At 33.0% G+C, this 25,000-nt stretch overlaps 1 protein-coding gene across 1 annotated transcript in view; it reads right to left on the bottom strand.

Moving 5' to 3' along the window:
- Positions 1–2,730: 2,730 nt before the first annotated feature.
- The window catches only part of LOC105627930 (5-hydroxytryptamine receptor 2A-like), a 23,534-nt gene continuing 1,264 nt past the window's right edge, over positions 2,731–25,000 (bottom strand). The window contains exons 2-6 of the mRNA XM_012209202.1: positions 14,346–14,479; positions 8,141–8,284; positions 6,424–6,579; positions 5,698–5,858; positions 2,731–3,229 (exon numbers count right to left, since the gene is read on the bottom strand). Coding sequence (XP_012064592.1) covers positions 2,731–3,229; positions 5,698–5,858; positions 6,424–6,579; positions 8,141–8,284; positions 14,346–14,479 — 1,094 coding nt within the window. The remainder of the gene's footprint in view (positions 3,230–5,697; positions 5,859–6,423; positions 6,580–8,140; positions 8,285–14,345; positions 14,480–25,000) is intronic.

A 25,000-nucleotide genomic window follows, 5' to 3' on the forward strand; every position in this document is an offset into this window, starting at 1 on the left:
GCACGCACGCACACGCACGCACGCACGCACGCACGCACGCACACGCACACACACACACACACCTTGTATTCTTATTTATTATAACTTCTTTAAGCAAGAAAACGTTTATTTTACTAATTTGTATACTTGAAAATTAGATGGAATAAAGTCTTGTCATTTCTGACGAGGAGAAAGCTATTGTCGCCGTTTATCACAATCTGCCTAATACATTATAATTAGTCTAGAACTATGTTTTACTTCTAAACGAGCATCTAGTGGCTCGTAAGTTGACGTAAAAACGAAATGAATGCATGTGCACTTGTATTCGACATCTTGAAGTAGACATTACAAATGAAAAATGTCACTTTTCAATTCTTATTCATTTAATATGCGAACGCAAATTCCGATCAGTCGTTGCTCTGTAAATTAAACATCCGCCATATTATGTAATATTATTATTATGTAATATTATTATATGTATTGGATGTGTTACCCTACTACTACGTAAATTCAAAGGCTTACGTTCGTCTATAAGACGCAGAATTGAATGGCAAGGCTAAAGTTACATTTCCAGATATCATATAATTTTGTCTTTAGACAGAGGTAATTTGTGAAATCATTTTTTGATTCTAACATTGCATCCACGATATAAGCTTAGATCGCAATATTTTTCTGCGACGTCGTGTTTCTCTCCCTCATATTATATTTATTATAATCGTCTCTCGTTTATAATTATTATCTATTTTACAGTAAGCGTAATTCGTGAAAATAAATCTGCAATGCACACACACGCACACATTGTTAAAGGGAATGTTGCGACCTTTCTATTCAATTCTGTTGCTTGTGTTGGATGCCTCTTATTTAGTTTTTTTTAATAAAAAACTTCGTATGAGAAAAGTTGCGTGTAAGCAAATCTTCGTAAGGCGGCGAGAAAATTTTTGCACTTGAGAAATTTCTCAAAGAGTACAGTCTTGTCCAAGTTGATGTGTATATGGATAAGAGGTAATTTTTTAATTTATATACATTTATTACATAAAAATGACAATAGAACAACAGTGTTTATTACAATATTTTTGGAGGATATATTAATTAATAAAAAAATACAATAATAAACACCATGTAAATTCTTTTTATGTAATAAATGTATATAAATTTAAAAATTATCTCTTGTTCACATTAATTTGTATAAGACTGTACTTTTAACTTCGAATCAAGTTGAAAAGCGCAAAGATGTACTTAGCATGAATCGAGCTGAAGTTGCGTCTTTATTCAAAGGTGGAATTTTATACACGATCGCGACACACACACACACACACACACACACACACACGCGTGCGCGCGCGCGCGCATACACACATACACACAGATCTGTGGGAATACATCCTACCACCCATTCGTAATGTATTCGTTCTGTGCGCGATTTCAATTAATGTACACTCAGACTTGTCATTACGTAAGTACTTTGGAGGCAAGCCAAGATCGAAAACTTTTATACATATCTATTTTAACAATAATGCTCGGAAGTATGATTGCTAAACACTATCGCGCGCTTATACACAATACTGTACAATTATAATTCGGCAAAAGCACTCCTCGCGATTTTCTTTTCACATTATCAGAGCATATCTTAAAGAATTTTTTGGACGACAAAATACGAGACGTATGTATTTCGTTCTCACTTCAACTATTCATACATTACGATTAAGTACTACGAGCACCATCCATGTTTTTGTCCACATTTTCCTTGTTTAAATAGAATATTAGAGATTGTGAATTTTAAGCATCTATATTATTTAGATACTCTGGCCCTCTGCTTATCCATATTTTTATCCTATATAATTAAAAAAATCTATAATTGTAGCTTAAACTTACGTTTTTTGAGCGACAAGAATTTTTACTAATTGTAAGTCATATGTGTGCCGGCCAGTTTACGCATTAAAATGTGCTCTGACTTCGATTCTGGCGAATTAAATTTATAAATTGAAATATCTATGTTCAATACACAATGAAATATTTTCGCCCTTAAACAAAATCGCGAGTAATGTTGCACCATTGTCACTCGTTTGATTCTTCGGTGATTTAGGGAAGCGTTTCGCAAAAATATCTATCTAAGATAGATTCGTTCTCATTGTCGACTAACATTAAATGTAATTAATGCCAATCGCGAGTGGAATTTCAATTTCCGAGAACGAGTTATACTCATTAATAATATCTATGAGAGAAACGGCGCGGGCTTGATTACTTTGAACAGCTGTAAGGAGAAGAAATGGTATTGTGTTGGACACTGTCCATCATGTCTAGATGCTGACTGAATTGATTTTGATACAAGGATTTGAACAATATTACATCCTAAAATTGATGACAATATTACATCATTAATAAAAACATAGAGAATGCATTAACAAGATAAGGTAATAATTGCATCGATAAATGAGACATACTTAAATTTCTTTGAGAATCATTTGATAAAATATTTAAAAATAAATATAATAATTATTGATAAATATAATAATTATAAATAATGTTGATTTCTCTCAATATTCTCGCATCTAAAATACGCAGAAAACCGCGCGAGTATTCATTTAATATAACAATACTTAGAATTGGGCATCCAGATATTACACAACACCGAGGAAACCGCTGGGTAGCAAGCGAGTGCATACATATATATATATATATATATATGTACAAAAGTTTCACGTATCCTCTTTATCCGGTCGCGCGCACGGAGCAAAGGAATTAAATCCACTGTCAGCGAAGTCCCCGTGTACCACCGCACAGCATCCTTTTGAATGCCTGCCGAAATTCCGGCGAGAACACAGTGTAAATTACGGGGTTGAGGGTGCTGTTGAAGTATCCGAGCCATAGGAACACACTGGACACGACTTCGGGTGGCTTACAAGTCTGGCATGTGGCTTGCAGCAGCGTGGTGAAAAAGAATGGTAGCCAGCAGGCGACGAAGGCACCGGTGATGATCGCCAGGGTCTTCGCTGCCTTACGCTCGCGCTTCGACTCGATCGTCTCGCGTGTGCGCTTCGTGCACTTGACTACCGGCTGCTGGCTCGTGCTGGTCGGATTTGTCAATGTCGTCGTGGTGGTAGTAGTCGTCGTCGTCGAGATTGCCGTCGGTGTTACCGTCGTCGACGGTGTGGCATTCGCGCCGTTGTATGACGATGACTTCTCTGGCGAGATGGACGAGTGGTCTGGCGTAGTTCTCGTGATGGTGAACGCCGTCGATTCCTCACGCGGCCTGTTACCAGATAAATCATAATTATGCTGATCAAGAAAGAGAGAGAAAGAGAGAAGAGAAGACGAGAGAGAAAGAGAGAGAAAGGAGAAAGAAAAAGAGAGAGGAGGGAGAGAGAAAGAGAGAAGCTCTTTCATCGTTATCGATTTGTTATCGCCTGAATAAGATGTGAGATCGGCGATATTAAGAATTTTTATGAAAGAAAAGATAGTGAATAAGCGATGAAAGGATGACTGTATATATGAAGAATCATATATTCATTTCTTTCATAAATATAGGATGCATCACCAAAATCCGGACAAATCGAACAATTTCTTTAAACAAAATGTTTTTAATGAAAAATTAAATATTACAAAAAACCTTTGACATGACACTTGGAGGATCCCTGTAGAGAGAAATAATTATTCGATATATATTCGATATATCTCCCATTAGCTTGAATGATGGCCTCTATTCTGTCTGAAGCATTTGCAAGCATGCTGTAATGTAACGCCGACGAATGCTGCCTCAATAGCGGTCCTTAATGACGTCATATTGGGCCGAGATTTGTTTGTGGCCCTTTCAATTACGCCCCATACGTAGGGATTTAAATCTGGACTGTTGAGAGGCCAGAATTCTTTGGACCAAAATCGACGTTGTCTGAGAGCCAATTTTGAATGACTCAAATGACTCATATGAGCCATCCTGCTGAAAAACATATAACCTTCCGGACGCCACAGTTTTCATCCACGGCTTCACTATATCCATCAGAACGCACACTTCTTTTGTGACAGTTTCCTCTTCTTTAAAAAAAATGGTGGCATAACATCACCTTCACTGGACACAACACCTAGCATGTGAACATTGGCCGGAAATTTCATTCTGGCAATAACAGGGACATCCTCGGGGTTGCAGGCGAACCATCGGTCATTCCTCCGGTTGATTTTGGCATTAACAGTAAAAATTTTTTCGTCTGAAAAGAACTTGATTCCGACGCTTCGTTTTTCAAGGAACACAATAGCAGATTGCAGCGAGCAATTCGGCTTGTCCTGGCAGTCTCAGAGAGCATCTGTCGTATCTTTAATGTGTACAATTTGTATCGAAGGTCCTCCTCGACAATTCGACGCATTGTTGGCTCGCTTAAACTAACAATTGATGCTAATTTTCGCAATGATTGCCCTAGGTCATCTGAAATCAGTGCTTGAGCCTTTTCATCGACTGCGAGGATCCTCGCGTTCTTTCGAATAACTCTTCCTCGCTGGCATACTGGAACTTTTGTTAGACTGTTCTAAAGCCGTATATTTTATTACAACGTCATAAACGTTGATTTCGGGTATCCAAAGAATCGAATTATTTGCTGAGCGCCCAGCGCGAAGATCTTCGATATTCGTGGCTCTTCGATTATACTCCGCACTTGGTTTCAACATCGTGGCCATTTTGACTGTTTGCTAGAAGCATCAGACTTTCTCGGACGCCAATAACACCTCTGGAGATAATATAGCGAAGGATGGAGGATAATATAGCGAAAAATTTAAATAGAAATTTGTTCTGATTTTGGTGACGCACTCTGTATGTATATATTTGAATGTGGCGTTTCTCTGATAATTGCAGAAGATACATTAATTTACTGTTAGCTATAGAATACGAAATTTCTATCTAATAATAGAACTAATTATTATGTTTTATATATAATAATTATTAAAATTGATATGAAATAATTAGGGAAAAAATAATATGTTGCGCAAAGTTATAATTCGTGAGTTTACATGAATTTTGGATGAATTTTGAAGCAAAATGAACAAATGGAAAAATTATTCTCCATTTAATAGAAGTCTAAAGAAATGATAGAAAGATGTAAAATTATTTATACTTATTCGAAGATAAACAATTACAACAGTATTGTTTCGGAGCGATATTAAACAAATCATTATACAATAATATTAATGATAATTTAGTAAAGAATTTATGGCAGATTAATATATATATAATATATAATATATATATATCAAACACTTATTTTGAAATTTAAAAATAAATGATTTATTTTAAAAACGACAGAGCTCAGAAGATATATAATTAAGCAGTGATAATGTTCTTTTTACGATAGAACGATCAACAGGTAAAATCATACCTTTGTTCTCGTAGTAAAGGCCTGCACTGGTCATTGAAATAAAAATGCTTAAGAGCATACTAAGTCACTTGAGATAAAATACTGCGTGCTATAAAAATATTTATTTACAAGTTAAATTATGAACTCCATAAAGAATGCGTTCTCTGGCAAGATATTAGGGGAGCAAACTAAATCTTGTGAAGAATTTATTTCTCAGCAGCTCGACTGTGAGATTTATTCTACGTGGCTTAGCGCATTGTTATTCCTCGAGCTCTCCAAGTTTATTGCAATTACGAAAGATGACATCTTCGATTACACGTTTCAGATTTAGATAGAGATTCTGACATCGTGACATTAGGAAGGGAACAAAAAAGATTACAACCTTCTCGTGACGAGCCTGAGGATGCCCCTTCGTTCACGCGGCGGCTGAAGAATAGTGCCAGGCCTCTTCCTAATCCTTTTTCGCGCCGCTTGGAATATCCTCCAATACAGGAATAAAATAACTAGAAGTGGGACATAAAACGTCGCGCAAGTTGCGAAAATCTGTAAAATAATATACATTTTTAAACTGATGATTAATTTAATTTATAACATTATGATTTTAATTCAATTTATGAGTGCGTTTCAAGTCTGATTATAATCGCACAGTTTATATCGGAAGATGTATTTAAAATATATATATAAAAATGATTAGGCACCAAGGTCTTATTTCGATCTTTCTTTATACTTAATTATTTGATTTATTTATATAATATTTAATTTATTATATTTTTTAAAAATAATATACATCATAAATATATCATACACCTTTATATTAAAAAATTATAAGTTAGATGACATTCATATCGCTATAATGAAAAATGAATTTCTACTGAGATGTCCTGATATGTGTATTATAATTTCTCTGAAAGATTTTTTTCTGAAAGAGAATGTTTGTGAATGACTATTAGGAGCAATTAAAAATTCTGTGTAATTACGCAGAACGAAGAATGCGTTCTTCGAAGTATTAATACTTCCACGAGAATACACGAGCGCATTTATATAATATATAGTCACGAATATTAATCAAGTATTTTGGATCTGCTTGCAATTCTCCGGAAGCGCTCACCTGATATGCAGGATCCTGCGACACAAGACACGTCCCTTGGGCTATGCGGACCAAATAATCAGGATCCTTCCATCCGAGCTGAGGCGCTAATGAGATTCCTAAGGATACCACCCACACGGTGATGATCAGGATGCCGATTCTTCTCGGATTCCTCGCCTTAAAATGGGAAGGCAGCGTTAATGATGTATGTTCCGTCATTTTATTTTTAGCTGTAAACTTTATCACTAACTGAACTAAGTTTTATCTTTAAGATTAACTGAATAACGAAATAACGTTTACTTTTTTTTATATACGTTTCAAGTAATTTTTAGTATATACCATTTAAATATTTACGATGCAATTACTTTGATACAATATATTTTTTGTACATAGTGGTGTAAGCTACCAATATTATGCTATATAAATTTTCGTTATGCATTTTTATAAAATTACTCTAAAATTAGAACATAATACTTTATTGCTTCGATAAATTTTATACTTCCCGCGAGACCGCGTGCATTACTAAGAACATTGTCTTGCAGTCAATAAATTAAATTGTCAGTAAATTAAACTTTTAATTAGATTTGCTCGTACACCTAATTTTTTTAAGAGACGAAGAGAGAAAGAGAATTTATAATTATTCTGCTTGTTTGAGAAAATTGCGGCGCCTGCTTTATCTGCATATCTCCTTGCCGGATACATAAATTCAAGCCAATTTCTCACATGCTCCATTATAGTAAGATAATTGACTTGCCAGTTAAGGGGCCGATACACGCCTCTTTCCATCAGTTGGGAAATGCAAGTTAGCTATTAAATTCGACCAAGCTGGCTGATCGCTACGCAGCTTATCGAGCTTTAAGCTAATTCCGAACTAACTCGGAGCCATCCATAGAAGAGAGAGGCTGTATACCAAAGACATTACATAACATATTCGTCTCATACCGGTCAGACATATTTATAGACGGGATATCCTGGTCGTTTCGCTTTACGGTCTTACCCTTTTTCATACTTCATGAGCAGTGTTCCCTGTAATTCTCGTTACATCAGCCTGCGCGCACGAGAAAGAGAGAGAGGAATTTGCCTCCGCCCAAATTTCGACGAAAATTTATGAGCGATTTCATGACTTTATTTCGCAGTAAATGTATGGATCCGAGTATACTGAAATATCTGTCTTGCAGACTTGAATATCGAGGAAGAATCGGACTTTTATTACACTTTCGATAGATAGAAGAATAAAATAAACGATGTTCATCTGGATTTTAAACTGAAAATGTGTTGAAAATTTAGAAGTTTTCTGAAAAGAAGAAGATTAAATTTTTGCGAATGATTATAAAATACGTGTAAATCTGTGGAAAAGGAGAATTATAACGAGCGATGGAAAATTTTCCCAGATACTTTATATAAAGTTATATATATAAAGTTTGTGCAATGCACAGATTCTTGCGCGTCAAATCCTATTGAAATCCTATGCACATCATTCCCGAATTGATAAAATTGTATTTCCATATGTTGCGATCTTCTGGGTATTCAAAGAGATTTGCGAGACGATATGTAGTTCCGTTCGCGTCACGATCTCGATTATGTCAACTCCCGCGCGGCTCTTCCCTATCTCGCGGCGTGGCGTGTGGCGTGGCAAGTGGCAGTGTCAGCGACAGCGGATAACAAAGACCGTATCGTTCGCATCGTATCCCGGACAATTTCCGACTTCCTCTCGATAACCGCAACGGCGTTAATTAACCTGTATATAATTGATATCGGTGACTGCCCAATATCTGTCGACCGCGATAGCCACCAGATGCAATATCGAGGCTGTGCAGCACAGAACGTCGCTGCTAGTCCACATGTCGCAGAGCTCCGGACCGAGTGACCATCCCGAGTTTATCTGCAATAAACAGAATTATCCATCAGAGAGCGTGAGCTTAGCGTACCGTGCGAGCATAGCGAGAAATCGATGCGGGAATCACAAGATTTCTATCGGAGTGTCTCGGAATAAGTTAAATCCCTCCAATAAATGGCCATTGATTCTATTCACTCATTGTTCCAGTTATGAAAGCAATCTCAGATAGAACAAAAAGAATTCAGCCGTATGTTATAAATTCTGAGTTCATTTTTAGATGCAAAAAGAAATCTTTTCAGATCTGTTCAGAATAAGAATTCTTTTATGTCTATGAATGAATTCTAAATTAATAACATATAACAGTTGCATTCTTTTTGAACTACTCTTTCTGCACTATCTAGAATCTTTAGAATATAAGCATTATGAATGGAAATCAAGTTTAATTCACATTTAAAAATCTAAGTCAAATCCAATAATCAAGTTTTATTTCCTAAAGTTTGAGTGATATTCATAAGAAATATTTCATATATTACTTATAAAGTCATTAATCTCCACTCTCTCTATTTAGTTTCGAATTTTAGAACGAGTTTCTATAAGATTCGAAACTTTTTATCATAAAAAATCGAAGCTTTTAAAAGTAGTACTCGAACTCTTTCTAAGGATGAAGTTACACTAGTTTAAAAAAACATAATATAAAAATTGTAGTAATACATAATATTGTTAATATTATTTAAAATTAATAATATTTAATTTACAATTACAATCTTTACAACTTTATTGTTTTATACAAACGTTTTTAGTTTTCAAAAAGGATCGAACGTATCTGATTCAGGTTCAAATCTAATTGGAAGAAAGATTTTTATTTCATCTTTATCAAGATAAAGAACTCAAAAAGAATTCGAAACTACGCCAACAGATTCAATCTATTTATTATTTAATCATCTCATCTCTAATAGGCATCAATAATCTTTCAATGACATATGATATATTATTTTATCACGGATGCAATACATTATGTACGGCATACTCAATTTTACTTATAATTTTTGATAAAAACGAACATATTGTAACATATTTTTTATTCAATCAAAACATCAAACATTAAGAAATACAACGATATTAAGTAAATGTATATGTATTAAGTAAATGTATATGTATCTTTATTGGTAAAATAATTATAAGTAATAAAATAAATAAAAAAGTTTTGACAAAAACTAAATTTTTTTGAAAAAAGCCGGATTCGTCGTATTGAGATTAATTTTTCTTTGTTAGAATTCTTCTCAAGATTGTGTCACCTTTATCATAATATTTTTATGAAAATGCAAAAATTAATTCTTGCTATTTTTTTGTACAAATGTCATTGGATAAACAACATTTATTTTTATTCACTCTATATGTATGTATTGCGTTCGATTGATCAGTATGTTAAGAATTGCACATAGTTTCGGGCGACAGTTTTCCACGCAGTAGGGAGCATGAGAAAATACGGATTGAGGGTCGAAAGGGAAAACATTCGAGCTGAACCAGTCGACGGAGGGACAACGGAAAACACATGAAGGGAGATAGTAAGAGTGATGTTGTAGAAGAGCTGGTAAGAAAAGAGAAGAGAACTGATTCATGCCTGCTTAAAAGTCCATTCATGGTATTGGAATCTATCGTTGAAAGCCAATCGTCTCTTGTCCTCCTTTCAGCACGGCGGCTCTTTCGCCAATATACATCCATTCCTTTATACTTTGAGATTAGAACATTCCGGAAGTTGATGAGTCGCATCCATCTTCCGGAAATATAAACACCTCTCAAAAGTAGCATACGGAAATCGATGGAGAAGTAGTTAACATCAAGGATCACAAAGATTCTTGCGACAAGGGATGTAATACAATCTATCGAAATGAAATTATTAAAAATTTAATACTAATCAATTAATCATTTACTTTGAATATTAAGTAATTGATAAATTGGAGTTAGTATCAAATTTCTAAGAGTATGAAGATGTTTTTGTATTATACACATATCCGTATTAAATTTTTCCTATAATTTAAATTCTCTGTATTTTTATCTTATCAGAAATCTTTAGATTAAATTTTTATACCTTTAAATCAAAATATACGTAATTATAAAAAGCGGAAAGTAATTTAAGTTTTACCGCGTCCACTTTCTTTTTAAAATTTGAATTAAGATCCATTTCAAAAGTTTCTATACTTTTTTTTCTACATTATATATCTATTGAAATAATATGGAATTCTCTTCTTCGAAACTTTTCTAACTCTATTGTTGGGTTTCTTTACGTTACATTATTTATTTATGAAATTAAAAATGAGAATAGGTTTTTGATGCTCGTCGAGAAAACCATGCAAATAGTGAAACCGAGCAAATAGTGAACTTAAGAGTGTTCTAGTTTTTGACTATCCATTGTATTCATCTATAGTTCCCTGATTATTTTCTTCTTTCAAAGTTAGAAATGAAATTGAAAGAGCAAGATTTTAACACGATTTTAGAAATCATAAGATATAGATTTCGTTTCAAAGGAAGATTATCAGAAATGTTTACAGAAATTGTACGTTGTAAAGATCAATATTATTTCAAAAGGAAAATTAAATTAATTAGGAGTTAGTGCGGTAAACGATGCGTAAATTGTTAATAATCAATATATTAATTTGATAAAATTTATATGAAATTCCAAACAGTTTCTTCATGAACATTTCGATTATATTTATGTAGCCATCTTTAATATTACTTAAAAGAAAATAGTTTGAATAAGTAAAATTACAAAAATCACATGAGAAATTTTATTTTTAAATAAAGTTCGAAAATGTTAGAATAAATTATGTAACTGATTAAAACTCAGAGAAATTGCTTTGCGTTAGTTGGATGCGATTACCGACAACAATCGCGGCTAAAACCTTGACGCAAATCTCCTTCTTAACAATTCTTCTCATATCGAACATCTTCTAGAGTCTCCAAAGGGTTTAATCAAGCGTCGCGTGTACACGCGCAGTTAATGAAGTCGTTCGCGTGCACGTTTCTGGCGTCCGCCGATAAACGGGTGAAAGAGGCGGTTGTAAAGCGGACATCCATCAAATGTTCGGATTAAACGGCAGACGTATAAATTTCTACGTGTCCGTGTTAAGAGGATGGATGCGCGCGTCGATCTAGTACATGGTGGTAAAAATTGTTAATGCGCCAGCTGAATGGTAGTTGAGATAAAATTGCACCACATTAATAATAAAGCGGGAGATATATTGACGCCAGCGACGATGAAGAGGACTTAAAGAACATGATGGGAAGAGAGAAACTTATTTTACGCTGGAGATGTCTGTGAAAAGCGAGAAGGACGCGGTGCGTGTCATAAAATGTAGCGAGAGTGTGGAAATATAATATGAGAGAAAAGTGGAATGAGAAAAGAAGAGAAAAAAAGTACTGAGATGAGATACATGCAGAAGCGCAAAAAAAGTATATGATAAGATATGAGAAACTGTGTTTAAAAGCTATATTAGGAAAACGAGGAATTTAAATAAGAATATATATACATGTATATATCGGAAAAACTCCATTAAACAGAGGATAATCAAGTTGAATGGTATAGCCCAGAATGAAAAGCGGGAAAAACAAGGAAATATTATGTAGAGCGCAATTGTAGTCAAATTCGTATCATCAGCACGAATTTATGCGAATTTATTATTCTGACTGCATTTATCAATCCTGCTGTATTTCAAGTGCAGAACATGCTTAAAAACGAATCGTAATTGAAGATTATAACATTATGATCATGCTAGGACGCACGTATTATCTTTCGTGGTAAAAAGTAATCTCAGTTGAAATTTTTATTAATTAAATAATGCCGTTGTAATTAATGCTTTATGTTATTCCTGTTATGGTGTAAAGTTCTGCTTACTTATTGAATATAAATGCACGGCGCAGCGAATTTCTCTAGAACAGAGAATCGAAAGCTAATCATTTGTATGTACATAGTTATATCGCTTGTTATCTCTGTATACTCGTGCGTTAATTGTTGAATATGTATATGTGTAACAATGTTCCCCATCGTTTGCATTCGCGCTGGAAACAACATAAGAGACATCTCGACGTAGAAAACTGCTTCAGCTTTTAAAGCATCGCAGTCGTGACATTAAAGTCTTTTTTTGAGATTATGGCATTTATAAAATGCCATGATCGAAATAAAATTCTAATAAAATGCGCGCATTAAAATTCTCTTATTATTTTCCCGAAATTTTGATATATAATATTAAACATTTAATTACGCGACGTGTCATGTATGAAAAGTGATCGTCACTGTAAATTATCTCGACGTAATTACTATACGTAGTTGATTATGAATTTTACCGCAATTTTCGCGAATCAAAGTCTCGCTTGTTAATAAATTATTGTTAAATTCTTCTGCGTAATTCATATTTTCTGCAATTCTTTTCATTATTGAAATTCTCCGCGAAAATTTGTGAAACTCGAGCACAATAAATTGCTGCAATCGCAATTGCGATATATAGCTCTTTCTTGGAAACATTTTGCCGTCGTCACGTAATTAACAAACTCGCAAAGTTTGTTAAAAGAATTTGGTGTTTGCCAAAATCCACGAAGAATGCATGCGTCTACTGCGTCTCGTACTGATCTTTTTTTCACAAATGCAATGCCGACTTGTCGTAAAACCGTGTAAGAAACGAGTGTGAATACGCGCGATTTCTTACGAATGTTATAAACTGTAAATGGCTGCAACGAACCATAAGTTAATGTTTAATGAAAGTGTAATGCGCGGAAAGAGAATAGTACTTCTACGAAGAGATTGGCCGGCACCAGTTTTTTCAGTTTTACTGAAAAATTTTTATTTCGAGTGCAGGTTGTAATAAAATGTAGAAAAATTAATGTACACGTGTCGTTCAATATATACGCTAAAACGTATTTTACTGATAAATGTTTTAAGTTAATTATTTAATCCAGAAAAATAATGCCTTATAGTTATAGTTACTATTTTTTTAGTAATAAATTGATAATTGAGTAATATCGACATTATATTTTTTATTGATAATAAACGCAATTATATTTTTTAAGTCACATTTTTTGAGTAATGAATATAATCGTTACTCTGTATACATAAGATACATAGATGTGGGAAAAAGTTCGTGGTGTTTTTTTAATGCCATCTAATGGGAAAAACGCCACGAACTTTTTCCTACACCTAATATATATGAAACATGTGTAGTTAGTTTTAAAAGAAGGGAGTATTATGTTTAATCATGTTGCAATTAATTATATGTATAATTATTAGATATTTCGTGTTGAAGTAGTTAATTAGCAATACAGATAATTGGATGTTATTCTAAAAAAGGATTTCATAAAAAGGTAACGGAAATTCTAACAACTGAATGCTTCTTTTAATAACACTAACGAGTTACTTTTTCTATTGGGTAACGTGTAATGATATTTTACAGTGAGTAATGAATAATGATAACGACTTTTTTTGATAGTAACTTTTCCAACTCTTTAATAAATATTGAACATTGCCGAATTACTCATTGCTATCTATATATATATATATATATGGAAAAAACAATTTTGCTATATCTAAAAATTAACATAAGTACAAAAATGTAAAACTAATTTTTTAAACCATCAAAATAATCATATAGAAAATTTAAATAATGCACAAGTAATGCTATAAAATTTGATAGTCCAGCAATTAGCTTAAACATGCTACATAATTATTTTGATAACTCAATAAAATTATTTTGATATCTATATTTAGCTAAATTTTTTTATGTTTTAGCCATCCTTTTCATATAAAGATTATTATAATACAAAAGTTAATAAACGTTTTTACTATCTTTTGTATTTTATAAATGTGAGTATAAAGTCAAGTCCACCATATTTTAAAATTTCTGCAATAGACATTCCTGTTGAAAATGATAGTTTGGCATTGCTGATAAAAATATGAATCATTCCTCTTACACGAATTTCGCGAACGTCGCATTTTGTCAAATTTACAAAAAACTTTGAGTCCACACGTTTTCTTGCCAAGCATTCAGCATAATTCAGCAGAGAAAATGTATGATAATAACTTACAGTACTTAATACGTATAATATTTTTAATACGTACTTCATAAACAGCTCCAAGAGGCATTACGAGGCAGGCGACCATAAGATCCGCGACAGCCAAACTGACAATTAAATAATTTGCTACAGATTGTAAGTTTCGCTCTAACAGAATAGCCGCTATCACGAACAAATTCCCTGTAACAAAAATATGTGCCATCATGAGTAGTAAGAATAATAATTACATAGAAATACTATTCCAGCAATATGTACAATTATATTCTTATTGTTTATAACTATTCTGTTTATTGGACGCATATATGCTCAATTATATTATGTAAATAATAATATATTTATAAATAATTGAAAAAATAAGAATTACGTCATAGTTTGACAAATATTTTTAATTGGGTTTAAAAAATTTTAGACATTTATCGTGTAATTTTTTTTGTATTGTTTAAAGTATTGATTTAGATTTAAATGGCGTTTTAAATATTATGTTATTTGAGTATATTATATAAATATTATATATGAAATAGGACAACAAATTTCTTATTTATTTATATGACATTTATATTTTATGCAAACTTATAAAATATCTTAATAATTGAATTTTCTTCTAATCGTTTAATATAATAATTAATATCTATTCAATAACATTTTATTCACATATTCGATATATCAAGACGTAGGATGCTATTGACGTAGGAAAGCAATTTTGTCGCGTCGTATGAGCGCGCGAAGTTGGCCGCAAATCACGTGATTGGTTCAAATTAGTTACACATTTCTCGCAAGTCAAACGGTACACGTATTGCGCAGCAGGATCGCAATCGCTCCGCATTTTCGTGCCTTTTTACTCGTCTCGGGTGAATTCCGCGCACAAATGAGGACCGAGAGTGTCGAGTTTAACGGTGGCCGATCATTTCGTTGTATCAATCAGCCCGCACGGCTGCGAATGACCGCGTGATCGATGTATGCGTAATCAACGGCTGTGGTATCACTTCGTGTTCTGTTCGTCTTCGTTTGTCAAGAGCTCATCCGATGAGTGTGGTGAGAGCGGTTAGAACGGTAAGGACGATTTTCATCATTCAGAATGCGAGAGAGCATCGTCGTGATCAAAGAACGTCGAGTGGAGCATTGCAAGATATCGCTGTGACGAATTAGTCGGAGCCGGCGATCGCGACTGTCCACTGAACTGAAATGCGCGAGGGATTCATCCACCATTTTGATGCGTTTTCTAGAATTTTGGCGTTTACGCGGGAAATATCGGGAGGGCTGAGTAAATCTAAGCGCGAATGCGCTAGTCAATCCTCGATCGATGTCGATCACTTTCCGTCGCGTCGTATCGAATTGACGTGCGGATTTGTACCACGGACATGTCATATAATCTCGCATTTCACGTTATTATTCAGGAGTGTGAATGGAAATATATCGCCGGTGAATTTAGGAACATTGAGGAGTGTCGAGGGAATAGGCATAATGAATCAACTGAGAGAGATGACAGCAACTCATTGGTGTTTCAGTAAGTGATTATTCCTTGACTATTATTGTACTGTATTACTACTGCTCAGTTCTGTTACTCATTAGTTAATTTTCTATTATTTCCAGTGGAAGTATGTTGCCGGTGTATCCAGGAACATTGTGGAGCATCGAGGAAATGGACGTAATGAATCAACCAGGAGAGACAACTGCTGCTGATTTGCGGTAAGTGATTATTGCTTGTCTATTATTAGTTATTGCTCGATTTTATTATTTATTAATTAATTTTCTCGTGTTTTAATTATTTAATTTTTCTCGTGTTTAATATTCTTCTAAATATGAATATATATAGTATATTAGATTAGAAAAAGACATAGCAACTACAAAAGTTATAACTGCAAATGGACATTTTATATGTAGATTTAATGTATGTACGAAAAATTTTGCTGAAGTATTTAAAAGTTTAGCTAATAATAGATTAGAAACAATTAGAAAAGCATAGCAACTAAAGTAAAGATGACAGCTACATAAGTTTTATGTCTGCATAGAATTAATGTATGTAGTTTTGAAAAAATTATTTTACAGTTTGCAGTAATTAAAAAAATTGGCAAAAAGAAATAATTTTGCTAAAGTTTTGCTGAAGAAAAATTTAATTAGAAATATATGTAAAAATAATTTTATTTAACTATTAAAATAATTATATTTAAATTGTTTATTGGAATGTTAAAATTGGAATGTTTTTTTATTATCAACGTTCTACATAATTATTTTGATGTATCAATAAAATTATTCTCAGATCTATTATTAGCTAAATTTTTAAATACTTCAGCAAAACTTTTCGTACATTAAATCTACAAAATGTTCTGTAAAATGTCCATCTGCACTTGTAATTTTTGTAGTTGCTATGTCTTTTTCTCTCTGAATATAGAGATACAAAAATAATATTTTCTTGTCGATTTTAAGTTCTTTCTTTCTGTAGTTGACACACATAATTGATAAAATAAAATTCCTTCAAATATTTGCACGAGAAGAACGATTTTACAAAAATATCTAAAAATTTAACTGAATGCGGATCTGAAAAAAATTTTATGGGATTATCAAAATAATAATGGAAAATGCTCAAGCTAATTGCGAAAATGTCTACATTTTTTATAAGATTGCGTTTCAATTTCCTTAATTATTTTGGTGATTCAATAAAAACATTTTCAAATCTGTATTTAACTAAATTTTTAAACATTTCAGCAAAATTGTTCTTCCGTGTGGAAATAATAAAAAAAAAAAGTTGAAAAAGTAAGCACGATGAATAATATTTTTTAAATCATTCTGTAAAATTGGTGTACGAAAGGAAAGCAGAGGATTCGCTGGTGTAACTTTTACGAAATATGCGTTGAATGACGTAAGAAGTCGTTAAGCAAATTGAATTCACGACCTGTCGCGTTTTCGATTCTTTAATAATAGTTCCGGTAATTGATATTGCAAGGGGCAAATTCGAGCTAGTCGCCATCAATCCTGATGGCTAGTCTGAATAGCGGCAATCAAGTTCCGCAAACTCGGAATAGACGAAATCACTCGTACGTTCCTAGACGTGTTATACGGGCGTGCAATGCGCCACGGATCGATCGTGTGCGCATTTACGCGAAAATTGTCCGATTGCCGCTCTTGGCTCCTGAGTTCGTATCGAGACTATCGAGTTCTCGCGCTCCTGGGACAATATGAAACTGTCGATCGGATCTCGGCCATATACGACATATGCGATCAACCGAAGGAAGTCAATGAAAAGTAAGAAACATCTTGAGATCGTTGAGACGAGAGCAAGTCAAAACAGATAATGAAGTCTTGCAAAGGGATTATCTACAGTATTTATTTACCTAGAAATATTTGGTTCTTTTTTTATCTTTGAAAATGAGTTTTTTTTCGAAGAATTGTATTGAGTCTCAGATTAAATTTTACTTTTAAATTCTTTTTCTACTACTTTAATAATTTTTTTTGATAATACAAAATGTTAATAATAAATTACACCCAGAGAAAGGTTTCTTCGAAGGTTTCAAAGAAATTTTTTCTTTAATCATATAGCAGAGAAACGTTTCTTTGAATTGAAGAAACCTTTCTCAGGGTGTAGCAATAAGTACGGCATATATAAAATATCCGCGCACACTATGTTTCGCGAACTTTTATTAAAAAATATAAAGTTAACAATAGAAGATAGTGAACAGAATAGAATAGTTGATAGTGTTAATATTACTTTGTAATAAATTTTTTTATACTATTTTCTATATAAGTTTCTTTAATTAGAAAAAAAGATAGATATTGTTTTGCAAAAACTCTATCTTCTAATTTTCAATGCATATAGTTTACTTGTACTTTAATTTATTTCAAAATTAAAAAATTTTCTAATCTTACCTGAAATTTTGAACAAGATATCTGAAAAATCTGGGAATTTTCAGGGAATTTTAAACACTCTGTTATCTGTTACCACGAGTTACGCAAAAAATTCTATTTAGAATGCAAGTCGAGCAATCTTCGAATTTTACCTGAATTTTTTAAATAGCAAGAGAATTAAATTACCTTGTTCGTAAAATTGCAAGTTACTAAAAATTTAAAACGTTAGCGTCCCTGAATTGCTGTTCAATAAGAAATACGAGATCCTAAGAGATTCATTCTGTCCTGCGACCGTTGGTTCTTAAAAATGCAATGAAGAAGAAACTGGAATGTTTGCAACAAGAATAAAATTAATTTATGAATAAAACCGTTCGTGTAGATTACGAGTGCAATCTTTTTTGGCGCGACAGCGGCTTGATTAAACTTGTAATTATGTGTAATCGCGAAACTCAACGGTAATCAAAATTTTCAGATTCGGGTGGTTTTCTCTATGGTAGAGGAATTCATGTATTCGTAACGCAATATTACATTCATGTATTACGTAAACGTGCTCGACCAGTTTAAGCGTGTTTAAGGGAAGTGGATAGAAGCTCAAGCTACCAGTTACTATATTCACGAGGATATTACATCGTGCTAATACACGCCATTTTGCGTATCGCGGTACTTCATGCTATTATTTTATCCGAGCGACTGATGTTCCATCCGATTTTTCGCGTAGGGAAAGAAATCGCGTTACTTATGATGTTGTTTATGACACGAGTAACACAAGATAGACATCGTATTCTTATAAACAATAATGAAATTACAAATATCTTGTAGTCTAATGATTGTATACTGCACCTCTGCAAGAAAAGTTTTCGAATTTCGGATTGTGTTTCAAATCAGCCTTTAAGTCAGAAAAAATAATACAAGTTGAATTCATATACTTAAAAAAAAATGACACAGATAAAGATAAGTTTTTAGGGGTAACATTGCACTATAACAAAATTAATATCTACATTATAATTTTAGAGAACTTGAAACAAACAATTTATGATTAGCTCCAAGTTATGTTTAATATTGTCATATTTAATTTTAAAATATACAATTTTCTTTTCAACAATTTTTACGTTACGTGTTACTTTTTTGCGGAAATACCATATATTAATTTTTTAAAAATAATATATTAAATACTAAAGCAATATAACTTCGTGCGTAAGTTAAAATACAAGAATTATTAATTACAAAGATATGCCCTAATTGGATTCCCGGTAGAGAAGCAATAGTTTTATAACTGGAGGAAGTAGTACTAGAGGAACTAAGTCCAAGTCTCCGAAGACTACATAACGCAGTCTAGACGTGTACTAATTAAATTTAATTCTCAGGGGGAACGACAATAGACTTTGCTTAAATTAGAGAGCGACTGAACTTCTAGAAACGACTGAAGCCATATAATTCGTACTTTCTCTCTTTTATCCACCGCCGTAAGTCGATATAAATGTTTGACAGAATTACAATTGTATAAATGTCGAACAAGTTTCTTTCCTTTCGCGTCCATTAGTTTTGTGTCTGCAAATACAATATGTCCGCTTACGATAGTTGTGTGCACTTGTGTATAATTCAGACGTAGCTGGTTAAGAATGGTAAAGATGCGCGTACTAAATACATCGCGACTCAACCGCAGCTGCAGCTGCAGCTGCACGATCGGATGTCTCCACGGGAAAAAGTATAATCGCCGCGGTTGCGACAAATAAAAGAAATGTGCGCACGACGTTTTACTTTGGCGTAATTAACTTCTATGAAGAAGAAGGAACCAGGACCGAGAGACGTTTTAACGAACGAACTGGTGAGGATCTAAGCGTTCTCACACTCCATTAAAGAGCAGTATATTTGCAGTACTAAAAAAAAAGAATTCCCGTCCGAAGCTTTATACGGATAAGCTGGGAAAGGCTGTGAGTAGACACGCGCGGTGCACGATTTATTTTTATTTGTCAAGAAATAACTTACAGTCTGCAGTTTTTAATCTGTTGTGCTAAACTCGGCTTGATGCCACGATTCTTTAGCGAGCTTTTTGTCAAAGACATTTCAGCGAAAGAATTTTATAATGCTTCTTGCATTACATATTGTGTATCATATGTTGGATGATGAATAATAGATATTTTTATATTCGTTATTAATACATAGATTTTGATAATTTATAGATTGTTTAATATTACGATAAATGCTATATTTATCTTCTCTCTTTCTTGTCTTTTTACATTCCGTTATTAATTTTAGTTAATCAATTTTATACAGATACTTTTTCATACTAGTACTTTTTCATATAATTCTAAATTAAAAATTATTTATTGTTAAAATTTTAATTATTAAATTCATCCAATATTGTATGTGTGTGTGTGTGTGTGTGTGTGTGTGTGCGCGCGCGCGTGTGAGAGAGAGAGAGAAAGAGAAATGGTACAAATATTAAAATTATTACAATTGTCGAGATTTATTTTGATTATCACGAGATTTTATTTTATGAGATTCTAGAAGGTCATCATGTTAAATATTAATATCCGTTTAAAGTAATTTTTAAATAGATCGAAAAAATAAGAATATTTTCTTGTCATAAATAAATCATCATTGCATCACGATCATTTTCATATGATCATTTATGATTTCTATGTATTGTTGTGAGCGCAATTTTAGAAATAAACTCGATATATAATAACGTGGTTTAGATCGATGCAGTTTTTTTTTTTGGACAACAGAAAAATCTGCAAAATAAAAAGGGGTATTAAGCGTCGAAAATTAATCCTTTTTTCCGAAAGCCGAAATAACGCTGGTAGTCGAGATGTATATTTCGCATTGTTCAAATTGCGCGCAGAGAGATGATACGAAAAATTCATCAGATTTATGCAAACGAGCTTGTTAAGAGAATAAAAAATTATAGTAGCTAATGTTCTCGTCGCGGATAATAAGAGCTTTTGGGAATGTGGCAAATGAATAAGATAATTACATATGAGAATCGACGATTTTGAGGCGATAAGATTACTTATAGATTTTGATTCCTTGTAAAATGAAAGCGTTTGATAATACAAACATTGATAATACAATAAATTTCTCATGAAAAATTTATATATCTCTTCAATGCGATTTAGATTACGTTCGATCTAGTTCGATTATTGATATTTCAAATTTATCCTTTGTAATTTATCATGCGTCCCTTATAATCTTCGAATAGATTTAACATCAATATCTATTTAAAATTTTATCATGTCAAAGCAGAAATAATGCATAATTTATTCTCGTTGTCTACACGCAGATAAACGAATTTCTCACACGATCACACGCGCGATCGATGTAAAGTGGGCCTGTAAAACGTGCCGAAAACTGCGGTTATGGTTCGTTATTCAATAACTGTGTAGTCATATAACTTGTTTTCGTTGCCGCACCATAGGACAGATTTTAATTGAATTATATGGCCGTTTATTGATTAATAAACCAAAACCGGAGTAGACGGCAAATGCTACAAGTTCGCTTTATCAATCGCGACCGTTGTCATATGCGCGGAAATTCATTTATTTTCGTGTATAGAGCGGCGACATGTAAATAAATTGCATATTATATCCGCTTTTGACATTACACCGGCAACCTTAAAATTAAATGTAACACAATTTACTTTTATCTTTTCCAATACAATGATGAAAAATGATTAGTATTTTTATACTCGTAATTGTTGAAGTAACTTTATATATATTTTTCCTGTAACCTAAGGCTATATTTTTTTCCCCTAGTTTCATTGAAAATGCAACCTCAGGTTTCTCGAGAGATGATAACTATCGGAAATGTCTGATTACGTCTTCGTGCGGGGTACGTTATGTGTTCGCATCGCATCGTTTAACCTTTATACGATCGAAGGGCAAGGTAGAGTAACACATTCAGTTCGCATCGGTGGTCTAACCTATCGGCTTGCTATTTTTTTTACGAAGAAGCGAGATGCCTATCAACATCATATACATGATGTATATATCAAGAAATGTTTTTCTCAAACAAGTATTTCTAATAAAACTCATTTTTTTTTTCATAAAAAAAGTTTAACGCTAGTAATTCAAAAGCAAAATATAATTGAATTAAACTTTGATTTCTCTATGGTACGTGATGCGTATATTTACACTAATTGAATTTATGATCTAAAAAAACTTTTACTTTCTACATAAATAAAAAAACATGTAATACATATTCTTTCCACGTGATGTGCACATACTATAAATAATATCATTAATACGTGATTACGTTTCGAAATTATGCAATGTTCATTGAGTAGTTTTTATTTTCGCTGTAAAAATTATTATTATACAATTTGTATTATAAATATCGAAAGTTTTCCCTTTTTTATTTTCTTTTTTCAATTTGCGATTTATCGGAAAAGAAATTTGACACTTGTTATTCTTCGATATCAGATCTCCGCAAATTACAGTTATTTCTGATTCCTCGTATTTGTTCGATTACAGTCAATTACCTCTACGTATACACTAGTGGCGAACTTTGCGCTAAATTACGTGCTTCGCTGTTTGCGTCCCCGAAGAGAGATGAACGAATGCGGTTGGTGCAATCCGCTGCATTTGAGAAGTTTCGCTCGATTTGCAGTGATTACTGTGTGAGGGAAGGGGGAGGGGGATGAGAGGGGATTATTTAATTCACATTTGCGCAACGATATTCACGGTTTTGTGCCTCGCCAAGCGTTCAGAAAATTTACCCTACACCAGGGGAGAGAAGGAGAAAGAGTAGGCACATTTCATGGCAGCTGACGTCATGTTCAACGAACTGTTAGTTAGCTAGTGAACTATACTAATATTGGAATGTGCTTCGAGCCTTGTCAAGTCACTGGGGGGGCATACATGTGTGGATGTATTCAACAGTTGCTGGTGGATCTCTTTTGCATCTTTCTTGGTTACATCGCTATCCACGACGTTACAGCGGAACGATAAACTTACCTGTTTTCTCAATAACTTTTAACTCTATCCTCTTTCGAGAAATATATCTTCAGGGAAGTCATGTTTACACAGATATTTCGCGATACTTAATAGCCGACGAATGACATCGATGAAAAATCAAAGCGAATAAATGATAGTGTAAATTATTCGCGGAATTCTATATTTGGATCAAAGTTAGCGTTAGCAGCACGTGACAGAAATAACTTTACGCGTGTTCACTTTCTGCTAATTATGGAATATCTTACGTAATGATTATAGACATATAATCATACTTGCCGACCGCTGATGTGACAAATATTTATCATTGACAAATATTTATCGAATCCGAAAGTCATTTATCATACGTTATGCTCACATTAAAATGTCTTTAGCATTGATAATAATCAATCAGAGATTTTAATATTAAAGTGCGTTTTATTATTCTCGGTGTTGCTGAATTTGGGGGGAGGTGAAGCCATGATGGTAGGAAAGGGTTGTACTTAAGTAAATACAAGTTGCAAAACAATGTTAGCTCGCTTGCCTCGCGGAAAACTCCATTCACGCAAAGCATGCGACTGGATATTGTGATTACCGTCACCGCTTGATGATATATTATATGCCTTGGAGAACTAATATGTTTTCCAAGCGATCTTTGCTATTGTTCTCACTCTAACATATTACTATCGGGTGGTCGCCTCCGCGAAACCGTTGACGATGATCGGAAAGGGTGAAGTTATTTGGGGCTTGATGGCATATAATTACGGCAAGAAGAACGATTAATCGAGGTGAGATCAATTGCCTCGTAGACACTGTTGGATCGGAAGTTTGGCATGCAAAAGAAAATGAGTTGCCAAAATCGGGTCGGTAATTTTCAGTAATTATCGTTGGAAGCATTCGAATAAAAACGAGAGATAAATTGGTCGAATCGACTTCGAATTAAGGAAACGAACTTTTCCTTTTTTTTAGATTTCAGCTTGAATGAGCTCGATTCATTATATATACATTTAGCGGCGCTAACAAAATTATCTATTCATCAAAATGTCTTTGACATTCTTTCTGCTCATTGATAATTAATTAAAAAGTGTCTTAACTTTTAACGTTAACTTTAATTAAGTAACTTACTTTAAAATAATAATAACAATGACTAGCTCATTTAATACAAAATTAATTAGAAGAGATTAACAGCTAGTAACGAACAATATATTGTTATAAATTATTTAAAATAAAATAATTTTTATATGAAAACAGCGTTTATGAAATTTTTTAAATACACAAAGATTATTTTATTGTAAACAACTTATATTGGGTCGAAAAGTTCGTGCCGATGTTGAAGGAAAATTGAAACGCAGAAAATTTTTAATTTAATAAATTTTAATTTAATAAATGTATACTAAAATTTAAATTTTAGTCGGCATGAACTTTCCGGACGACCCAATATTAACATTGCTCATCAACAATCTTTACAATATAAAAATTAAGAAGATAAAAATTAATGAGATAAAATTAAGATTTTTATTATAATATGATTTGATTGCATCAACATAAATGGTTTTGCATTAAAGATGAATTCTGAAATTGCCCAACAAATTATCTTTTAAATAATTTAAATACTATAATCTTTATTCAATGTTGCAAACTTACGATCACGATTAATCAAAAATGTTAAACAAAAATGTTTGAAAAATACATCGAACAGTGTTATTCTCAAAATTTCGCATCAAATAACTCGGATATCTCATAGCCGAAGCTCACTGACATTTTGATCGGCTTAAACGACTAGTATATAAAAGAAATTATAAAACATAAAAAGAATAACATAAAAAGATAAAAAAGAATGTGTAAAAAGAAATGCATTTTATATATCTTATTTTCTCTTTCTCCCTATTCATTGTTATATAATTTTAACATAATATTTTATTATAACAAT

The sequence above is a fragment of the Atta cephalotes genome, assembly GCF_000143395.1.
Source record: "Atta cephalotes unplaced genomic scaffold scaffold00011, whole genome shotgun sequence".
In the NCBI taxonomy this organism is placed as follows: Eukaryota; Metazoa; Arthropoda; class Insecta; order Hymenoptera; family Formicidae; genus Atta; species Atta cephalotes.